Raw genomic sequence first — 8,944 nt, forward strand, 5'->3', positions numbered from 1 at the left:
AATTCCGTGAACGCCTGTTGTAGAATCGAATTTCTTTTTTTTTTCTCTCTCCCCTACGCTCGCGTGTCTCCTCTCGCGCTCCCTGCTCTCTCACGATACATCTCGACGTCCATGCGAGACGCGTCGTCGCTCCGCTTGGCGCGACTCGGCGAAGAGGACCGACTTCTCCAGAATCGACCTCGGACCCCGGAAAAGCGGCGGTAAACGAAACTGTCAATTCTAATCGGTGAAAACGATAATATACGCCCCCCGCCCCCCGTCGTGTTTACGCAACCTGGTCAGATCATAATGGGATCGTTATCCGCTTTTTTTTCGAGCGTGTGCCTGTCCTTGCCCGAGACCCAGATTTCTTCGGCGCCGCAAGCGAGAGAAAAAAGGGGGAAGAGCTGGCCCCGCGCGCGCGGAAGCGGTTTCGGGCGCGCACCGGAATTCCTAACGGGATTTTTCGACGCCGCGGCGGTGCGCCGGCTTTCCGTGTTTTTCGGCCTCGCGGCGATTCGCGCACAATCGAGCGGCCAGCGTCGTCAGGTTAAGGCAGCCGGCCATCCGTTTTCGGGAGCGTACGCGGTTATTGATCGCCGTCGTCCCCCCTCGCGTCACTCCCGGTCGGAGTGACGACATTGGCACCGCTCGCTCGCACGCCACGGCACGCGCGGCTCCGTTTTTCCCTCCCTTTCCCCCCTCCCCCCGCTCGGTCCCTTCTGGAGCACGGCGAGGAAAACACGCTTACCCGCGCGCGAGTAAACGCGTCCCCCTGATTTTCCGCAGGTAAGAGGATTTTATCGCGTCCGCGCGCGCGCGCGCGTGCGTGTGCGACGGAGGTGACGAGATGATCTGGTGATCTCCGCGGGAGATCGCTCGCGAATCGCGGAAAGTTTTCCCTCCGCGCGTCCAGCGATGACGAGGCGATTCCGCGCGTAGCCATCGATCGGGATCGCCGCGGATAACACGCCGTTAATTGGTAGCACGCGATCTCAAAGTCCTCCCGAGACAAGGTGCGCGAGATACTCGGTGTGTCGTCCGTGCGTTGTGCGGGGACATGTACCGGAACCGTGATTTCTGTGATTCGACTCTGTTGTTGACACACGTCTTTGTTTGATATTATTATAAACGAATAGAGAATCCGGCGGCGCGAGTAATTCAGTTGGACGCGTGCACGTGAGATTTTCGTGACGACAGAAGCGATTGTATGATTGTTTTTGTTCGAAGTTCGGGCAGGGATAGAAAGCATTGCTGAGAAACCTTGCCTTACATCGTTCGTTCTTTCCAGGTACTACTGAAGAAAATGACGTCCTCCAAATCCAAACGCGGCTTTCCATGGAGATCTGCCAGTTTCTTTTTACTGCTGCTGATCGGTGCGATTGTAGCGTACGACACACAGAAACATGGCTCTTTCGAGGGTAAGAGCTCTCTGTGAATAAGATACTTCATCATTCTGCTCGCTTCTCATTTCACGTCAGCTTGTCATTCCAATCATTTTACATTTCCTTATATACTTTTCGTTTCTGTGCTTCAATTGGGATTCAAATATTTTGTCGTAATGTAACGTCGTCATCCAGGGAGAGTCATCATCTTGCCTTGTGACGGAGCAACACGTCAAATAGTAGATAATGGCCTAGTTTACACCGTGCGTTTATTACACGATAGGTCGCGACGATGTAAACAGTTGCGACCTCGCTTGGGTCAAGTCTCTTTCACGTGCCCTGACCTAAATTAGGTCACATGACGTAATGCGTGTAAACGCAGGTGACCTAAAGATCGCCTAAAGTGCAGAGAGTGTACCAATAGATACTAATAGATAATTTTTATTCGACCCTATATTCGACCCAAAAGTATCATAGGTCTACATGGTGTAAACGTTTTATTTAGAAGCCTATTTTAGGTCAGGTCGCACTGTGTAAACTAGGCCAATAATTCACTAACAACACACTCATTGTCATAAAGCATCACCACAAGCCCATCGACATCACCGCCTCTCTAATCGCTCTTCTAACCAAATTGGCGATATGAATGTTTCGTTATACTTTATCGTACTTATTGGCTGTTTATGTATTGTAGCGTCCCAAGTTGGAAAGTTCTTGAAAACTAGCGGAATATTGACACATGTAGAAAAGGCGTGGACTACTCTAAAGTTATATTGGTCTGCAGGACACAAAGCAATTAAGGATAGCTCGCCGGAATATTACAAAGCCGTTGTAGACTGGTGTACACCGTACATTAAATTAACTGGCGATGTCTGCATTGTAGTAAGAAATATTTCGATTAAACAGTACAACAATGTTGCGGCATACGTCGAGAGGAATGTACCTATAGTTCGGGATACGGTAAGTGTAATGACAGATCTCAGATATTTTTATCGAACACAACTCTTCGATGTAAAACACACTTTGTAACGTGATCTTTTTCTTCTGCACAGATCGAGCATTACGCCCCGGGGATCTTGGAGCAAATTAAATCTCGAAGTATTCAGGGAGTAGAGTTTGTGAAAGTTTCCTTCATTATGCTTGGAGAGAAAGTTGTTGAACATTCCAACGCGTCGATACAGTGGCTGGAGAAGAATGTCTTTGTGTAAGTGCGCTTATACGTTATGCGGAGGCTGTATAATCGAGTACCCGACCATGACCTTTTTTTTCCTCTCTTTTCAGGGGCAAGCTCAGCCCGGAAAGTCTCCGCAATTACGCCATATGGGCATTCGATACGACGCAGTCGTACGCCATTCAAACGTACGACTGGGTGTACGAGAAAGTGCAGACCCTCTCCAAAGTGCCATGAATAAAATCCAATGGTTTTGTTGTATGAATAATTATTGCGTCGATGAACGAAACCTTCGCCTCACCACGCGACACTCGGCATTTATTATTTATGACACGGAAGCGTTACATACATATTTCCGAAGATCACGAATGCGTCGGCCATTTTACCTGTGATATCTCGACGAGAAAATCTATATCCTCTATTTTGGTTGGCCCTGACGAGAAAAATTTCGTGATCTTATAAAAAAAAAACTGGAACAAATGCGGACACTTTTTAAGATGAATATTTTTCTGCCACTTTCTTTGAAATTATTATTAAGTAATATATATATGTATATCCATACATTACATCTATTGTACGCAAATCGTCGAAAGTGCGATATTTAGTATTTTGTATTTTTTTTCATTTATAATTTTGAGGATTTTGATTGAATATACATTCGATTATATTGAATGATCGAATAAAAATTTTTTTTTCATAACGGCTCTTCTTGTAGATGTAGTAAAGGAGAAATTACTACAGAACCGTAATAAAAAGATTTAAGGAAAAATCATTACGGAAAGATGGGTCACAGAAATAAATCACAGCGGCAACGGTGATATTTTTAGGAATAGCAGAATAGTATTAATAAATATCGCAATATAATAATAATAATGAAATGGATAGCGATGAAATGCGATAGATGAATATGAGATATGATAATAATATAATTTTAACAAGAATATATTAAAGTTTTACATGGGAAGAGAGATCTGTGGACAGTGACGGTTAGCCACTTCCATAAAGCCACGTATGTAAAAATGAGTGTCTTCATTTCCTCCCTTCAATAGAGTTTCAGCAGCGTGCCCTAGCTGTTTCTTTCTTATTTCCTCACTCCGTTTTGCGCACGTTCACAGCTTTTATCCCTGATTACTTCACCGCGAGCGCGTGTCCCGTCAGCGCGCTTCAAGTCCGCTTATATTTTCGCGGCGCCGAGTACTCGCACACTATAATTCGTACGGGAAGAAAAGCTTCATCGTATTCTTGTAGATTTGATTGCACAGGTACTCCTCCTCCTCGTCTCTGATCCGCGCTAGGACTTCCAATATTTGACTGCAAGTAATTAAGATCGTATCGTGTACATACACCACAGTTTAAAGATCTTGTAGAAGTTAACGCTGTCATGTTATAATATATAATGTATCGTATATAATTCTTTTGCGACTTGCGGGAAGAGAAGGGTATACTCACACTATCGTACAGGGTTCGTTCCGTCCTTTAACCATCTGGTCCGCCTGCCACTTTTCTTTCTTCACGGACGGGAAGTGCGTGATAACGTCGTTCGCGGATGCGTGCGTCGACCTGATCTCGCACCACGGACAATCGGTCTCTATCATAAGCCTGTCCGACGGAATGGTAGTGATCGCGAAAAGGTTCTCCTCTGTCTTCAACGAGCTGAAACGAGACGGGATTATCGATGCGCTGTTCTTTCTTCTTTCAGCTCTTAACGAGAATCATCAGCACTATGTCGATCTTTTACCATCCATTGACGCCAATGTACAAGCCTAATTGTAGGATGGAATTCGCGTCCTCCGGGTTGCCGTCGAAGGAGTGTACAACGCCCGGCGTCAATTCGTTTTTGTGCTTCCTCAGAATTCGCACGAAGTCGTCGCTGGCGTTGCGGCAGTGCAGGAACATGGGTAGCTTCAGCGTGGAGCACAACGACAATTGCAGCTCGAAGTACTTCTTCTGAGCCTCCTTGGGGCAGAAATTCAGCCTGTCGTAATCCAGGCCCATCTCGCCGATAGCGACGACTTTATCCTTGTTGTTCAGCGCCAGGTCCGACAACGACTTGAGGTACTCCTCCGGATTGCCATACTCGTCGAATTCATTGCAACGGGTGGGATGGCAGCCGACCGTCGAATACAGTCTGTCTGCAATTTATTGATTGACGGCGATCAGTCACTCGTGCAAAACTAATTTAAATTAATTGGGCAATGTCCATTTCTACCAATGTAGCTTAACTTTAATCTCGATTTGACTTATCTTCTATCTTTTTCTAATTCATAGAACTAGAAAAAGATGAAAAGTAAATGTACTAAACTAATAACACTTAAAACCTATGTCTGGACACCTTTACCATTTTAGTTTTTAAATAAGCAAACGCGAATAAATCAAAGATAAAACTATAATACAAGAAAAATAGTTTTATCTTTGATTCTTTGATTTTAATTTGCATTATAACTTATTTAAGGGCTAAAATGATAAAAATGTCCAGACATAGGTAGGTATCCAGGTAATTGGTACATTTACCTTAAGTTAAACCGAGATAAAAATAATTTTATATTGGTAGAAATACATATAAGACGGGAATTGAAAACTAAGATCAGATCTACGACTGAAGCGTTAATTTGAAAACGAAGAAAGATTTATATCAATGCAATCTCTCACGTTTTAATAATACTTGCCATCGGTTCTCGCTATCTCGAGAGCCTTCTTGCTATCCTCCACGCTGCCAGCCGTGATGATGATCTTCGAGAGATTGTTCTTCCAACTTCGCTCTAAAACTTTATCCAAATCCGGCTGATGCTTCTGGGACCCGTGGTAGATCCCTTGGTACATGGAATCCGTTAAATTGGCTCCGATGTCTACAACAATTTTGGAGCAAAAATGAAGTACGCTAACTTACTCTCCATTTAATAGGAAATCGCTCAAGGCAAATGTGCAATGTGCAAGACGTTCTGTATATGTTTACAGATACTTCAACGTGCCAGCAAAGTATTAAATTATTAATAATACACAAAAAACTGCGGACGACGCTAAAACATCCAACGCGTCTCGCGAGGCATTCGAGGACTCCCACAAGAACTCGGCATCCTCCAGAAAGGGCGAGGATCGGAAAATCCACCGAGATCGACGGTAGGGATCTCGTCGAGTTAAAAAGGGACCTTTAAAAAGTCTCGCGTCGCCATAACCTCCCATCGCGAGACGGAAATCGCGTAAATCGATCAGAACGCGAGGAACGACCGCGTTTACCTATGAATTTCCGCAAATTGGACATTCTAGCTGCGAGCATGAAACGTTTCCTAGGCGGAGTCTGGCCGTTCGTGCGGGTGTTCGGCCGAGGGTAGACGGAGAGGTTAGCAGGTGTCCGCGCCGTTTCCACCGGCTCGGCTGGAACGACACATGGGAGACCGATGGAGGACTGACGTTGCGCTTTCATGCGCAGTAGGGATCGTCCCGACGCTATCCTCGTCGCGCGTCAATTCGCCCGCCATCGATCAGCCCGTATAGCAACCGCTAGCGTAACTCCTCATCTTAGATATATATGTTAGAAAAGAAAAATACGGACGAGAGATTAGAACGATCAGGAGGGGGTCTGGGGTCTAGGTCTTGCAGCTGCATGAACATGCACTCTTGCGTCTCTTCTGCATAAATTCTTTTTTCCACAATAGAATGTTGTAACTAATATATAATTGTAACATATGTAATATAATTATACTTGTAATATATATTGCAATAATATGTAATTATACTTGTAATATATATTCAGGTGCAATTTGAAACGTATCCAGCAATCACAACTAAAAAGAATTTTTAGCTACAACTTGTACCACATCTAGCAATCACAATTTATACATAATTATATAATTATCTGTAAATGATCAAAGTTATTTTTCTCAAGCTTTGCAAGTTCAACTGGCTGCACTTACTTAATTCCACGCATTTTTTTTTTATAAGGAATATTGCTAGAGATATGTAACAGCATCGATTATCTTTTACAAGTTTTTTTATTGATACAACGTTTGTTGAAGATAACAGAAAGAATACAACGAAAACGTTTCGTTTCATGTTTCCTTTTTTATATATATATTTTTTTATTATATATATATATATATAAATCCTTATTTATATAAATCTTAAATCTAGATAAGTTTTGTCGTGACTCGATGCGCTTGTGAATGTATGGAATCCTTCCGTCGTCGTGCTCGCGAATGGAATATTAACAGATGCGAGGTTCGGCGTTACTGTATATTGCAAATCGCAAACACCGCTCGTTGCTTTAGAAAGTCCTTGGCTTTTTATTTTACGCGGGGACACGATTACCGGAGCGACTTTACGATCGTGTTGATCTTCTCGATGCAGTCCTCCTTCTTCCTGGAGATGGCCATCTCCATGTCGATGAACTGCTGCCGATTGATCTTGCCCGGGATCAGCTTCTCCAGATACAGGCCCTGCAGCTGGCCGTAGATCTCCTTCAGATAACGATCGCACTTCTGCAGCTCCTGGATGCGATCGTACACGTCGCTGGACTCGCCCTTGATCTTCTGCGCGATCTCGTTGAGCGCGTTGTTCGCCGCCTTGTAATCCTGATTGATGCCCTTGATCGCGGACAGGAACCCGTTCGTGTCCTTGGACACCTTCAGATACGCCAGCTGCTCCTCGAGATTGTAGTAGGTCGCGATACGGCGATCCTGAGCGGCGAGGATCTTCTCGCACTGCCCGGCGATCCTCAGCTTGCTCTCCGACGCCTCGTCCTTGTCGATGGAGAAGTCGCATCTCACGTACACGATGACCGCCAGGAACATGAGCCACAGCGCCAGCACGATCATCAGCGGTTCCTGCAGCATCAGCAGACGCGGGAACGTGTACTTGAGCCTGAAATTCTGTATGTGATTCTCGACCAGATTGTTCTTGGTCACGGATATCACCGGACGTCCGGTGACGTCCAGGTACGTGTGGTGCAGGGAGTCCGGCAGCCGGGTCACGGGATACGGCAGCTCCAGCTTGATGTTCCGCGCGCCCTCCGGCAGAATGATCTTCAGGACCAGCTCGTCCACGACCATGTCGTCGAAGACGTGATCCAGCAGTCTCATCTCCAGCGCGAACTCGTCCCCGGAGTGGAAGAGGTACTCGTAACTGGGCACGTTGTACCCGATCGTGTAACGGGTCTTCCAGCCGCCGAACAGCGGGAATCTCGGCCGTAGAGTCAGCTCCACCGAGTCCTTCTTGACGCGGGTGTGCGACGTGGAGATGTTACCGATCTCGTCGCGATAATAAATGTCGGAGGCGGCTGCCGGCAGGACGGTGTCGAAGCTCTGGATGCTGGCCTGTCCGGACTTGGACTCCCGGGCGTACTCGTAACGCGAGAAGGACCCCTTCAGCAACGCTCCGGTGTGCAGGAGATCGATGTGCTCCTCGACGGCTATGTTACCCCAGTGAGATAGCTCGACGACCCTCTCGAGCCGCGTCACCGTGAGGAACTTGTTGTTGTTCTCAAAGTGCACCGTCATCTCCTCGTGGGCGAACGGCGGCTGCGCCTCGTACGGACCGTAGGCCAGCATCGAGCCGGTCTGGGAGACCGGCTTGATCTTGGTGTAGCTCTCGATGTTGCGCGTGGGCAACGCCACGTAGGTGGTCTGCTTGGCGACCGCGTAGGGCAGGCAGGCGTACACGTTCCCCGTGTACCGGACGAGCTGCTTCTCCTGCTGGGTGATCTGCTTGGGATGCGGCGCCAGCTCGTGCGTGAACACCGTCTCGAGTTCGACGGTGAGGGTGCGCCGGGCCGCCAGATGGTTGCCGAGATCGACGGAGTAGAAGACCCGGTCGCGGTGCGCCGCGACCTTGGTCTCTTTCACCTTCAGCTCCAGCTTACCGGGCTCCACCCGCGCCGCCACGTAGCTGACCGACCGGCTCTGGGCGTCGTCCAGGCAGAAGAGGAAGCTCGGGACGCTACGGTCCCGGCCGCTGTTGTCCAGCACCACCCGGGTGCTGATCTTCGTCAGCTGGGACTGCAGGTCGATGTGCCGCTCGACGTTCCGCACCACCAGGTCCGGGTCCACGAGGTCGGCCGCGGTGCAGCCACTCCGCACGCCCAGGTAGAGCGCGAGGGCGCAGATCAGCGCGCCCGCGTGCACGCGAAACATCGTCGACGAGGATCTGAAACTGACTGGACCACCGATAGCGGCGGTAATCAGCGTGATCAAAGGTCCGTCCCCGCTGGGATGAAATAATACCGTGATAAATGTTCCGTTATGTTGTGCACTTGCCGGTACGCGGCGACACGGTTAGCACTTAGCACATAACAAAATACGTGGCGTTCGTCTATGGCGCCGGCGAGTTGCGCGCGCCGCGCATGTCAATGTATACCGCTGCGGCCGGCAACGCAGCATCTCGAGAACATATGTACGCGTTTACAACGCGAGACGGT

At 47.8% G+C, this 8,944-nt stretch overlaps 3 protein-coding genes across 3 annotated transcripts in view; 1 reads left to right on the forward strand and 2 right to left on the reverse strand.

Moving 5' to 3' along the window:
• Positions 1 to 3,005, forward strand: part of LOC112456328 (transmembrane protein 214-A) — an 8,231-nt gene extending 5,226 nt beyond the window's left edge. The window contains exons 6-9 of the mRNA XM_025018787.1: positions 1,271 to 1,400; positions 2,059 to 2,324; positions 2,417 to 2,568; positions 2,646 to 3,005. Coding sequence (XP_024874555.1) covers positions 1,271 to 1,400; positions 2,059 to 2,324; positions 2,417 to 2,568; positions 2,646 to 2,772 — 675 coding nt within the window. The 3' untranslated portion in view covers positions 2,773 to 3,005. The remainder of the gene's footprint in view (positions 1 to 1,270; positions 1,401 to 2,058; positions 2,325 to 2,416; positions 2,569 to 2,645) is intronic.
• Positions 3,006 to 3,439: 434 nt separating this feature from the next.
• Positions 3,440 to 6,138, reverse strand: LOC112456329 (putative deoxyribonuclease TATDN1). Its single transcript, XM_025018788.1, has 5 exons — positions 5,770 to 6,138; positions 5,202 to 5,381; positions 4,274 to 4,667; positions 3,985 to 4,188; positions 3,440 to 3,846 (listed from the first exon to the last, which is right to left on the reverse strand). Exons 1-5 carry the CDS (start codon positions 5,954 to 5,956, stop codon positions 3,741 to 3,743), a joined length of 1,071 nt encoding a protein of 356 aa, XP_024874556.1. The 5' UTR covers positions 5,957 to 6,138; the 3' UTR covers positions 3,440 to 3,740.
• A 491-nt stretch (positions 6,139 to 6,629) lies between these two features.
• LOC112456333 (dolichyl-diphosphooligosaccharide--protein glycosyltransferase subunit 1) lies at positions 6,630 to 8,856 on the reverse strand. The gene is made up of 2 exons (XM_025018797.1): positions 8,751 to 8,856; positions 6,630 to 8,683 (listed from the first exon to the last, which is right to left on the reverse strand). The coding sequence occupies exon 2, from the start codon at positions 8,658 to 8,660 to the stop codon at positions 6,837 to 6,839; it is 1,824 nt and encodes a 607-aa protein (XP_024874565.1). The 5' UTR covers positions 8,661 to 8,683; positions 8,751 to 8,856; the 3' UTR covers positions 6,630 to 6,836.
• Positions 8,857 to 8,944: the final 88 nt, after the last annotated feature.

This window comes from Temnothorax curvispinosus, unplaced genomic scaffold (assembly GCF_003070985.1).
Source record: "Temnothorax curvispinosus isolate PA1 unplaced genomic scaffold, ASM307098v1 QBEX01006740.1, whole genome shotgun sequence".
In the NCBI taxonomy this organism is placed as follows: domain Eukaryota; kingdom Metazoa; phylum Arthropoda; class Insecta; order Hymenoptera; family Formicidae; genus Temnothorax; species Temnothorax curvispinosus.

Excerpts from the sequence above, each read along its gene's own strand:
- LOC112456329 (XM_025018788.1), bottom strand. The coding sequence starts at position 5,956 with ATGAAAGCGCAACGTCAGTCCTCCATCGGTCTCCCATGTGTCGTTCCA. Across the intron at positions 5,382-5,769 it reads CAATTTGCGGAAATTCATAG|ACATCGGAGCCAATTTAACG; the intron begins GTAAACGCGGTC and ends AAATTGTTGTAG. Across the intron at positions 3,847-3,984 it reads AACGAACCCTGTACGATAGT|TCAAATATTGGAAGTCCTAG; the intron begins GTGAGTATACCC and ends AATTACTTGCAG.
- LOC112456333 (XM_025018797.1), bottom strand. The coding sequence starts at position 8,660 with ATGTTTCGCGTGCACGCGGGCGCGCTGATCTGCGCCCTCGCGCTCTAC.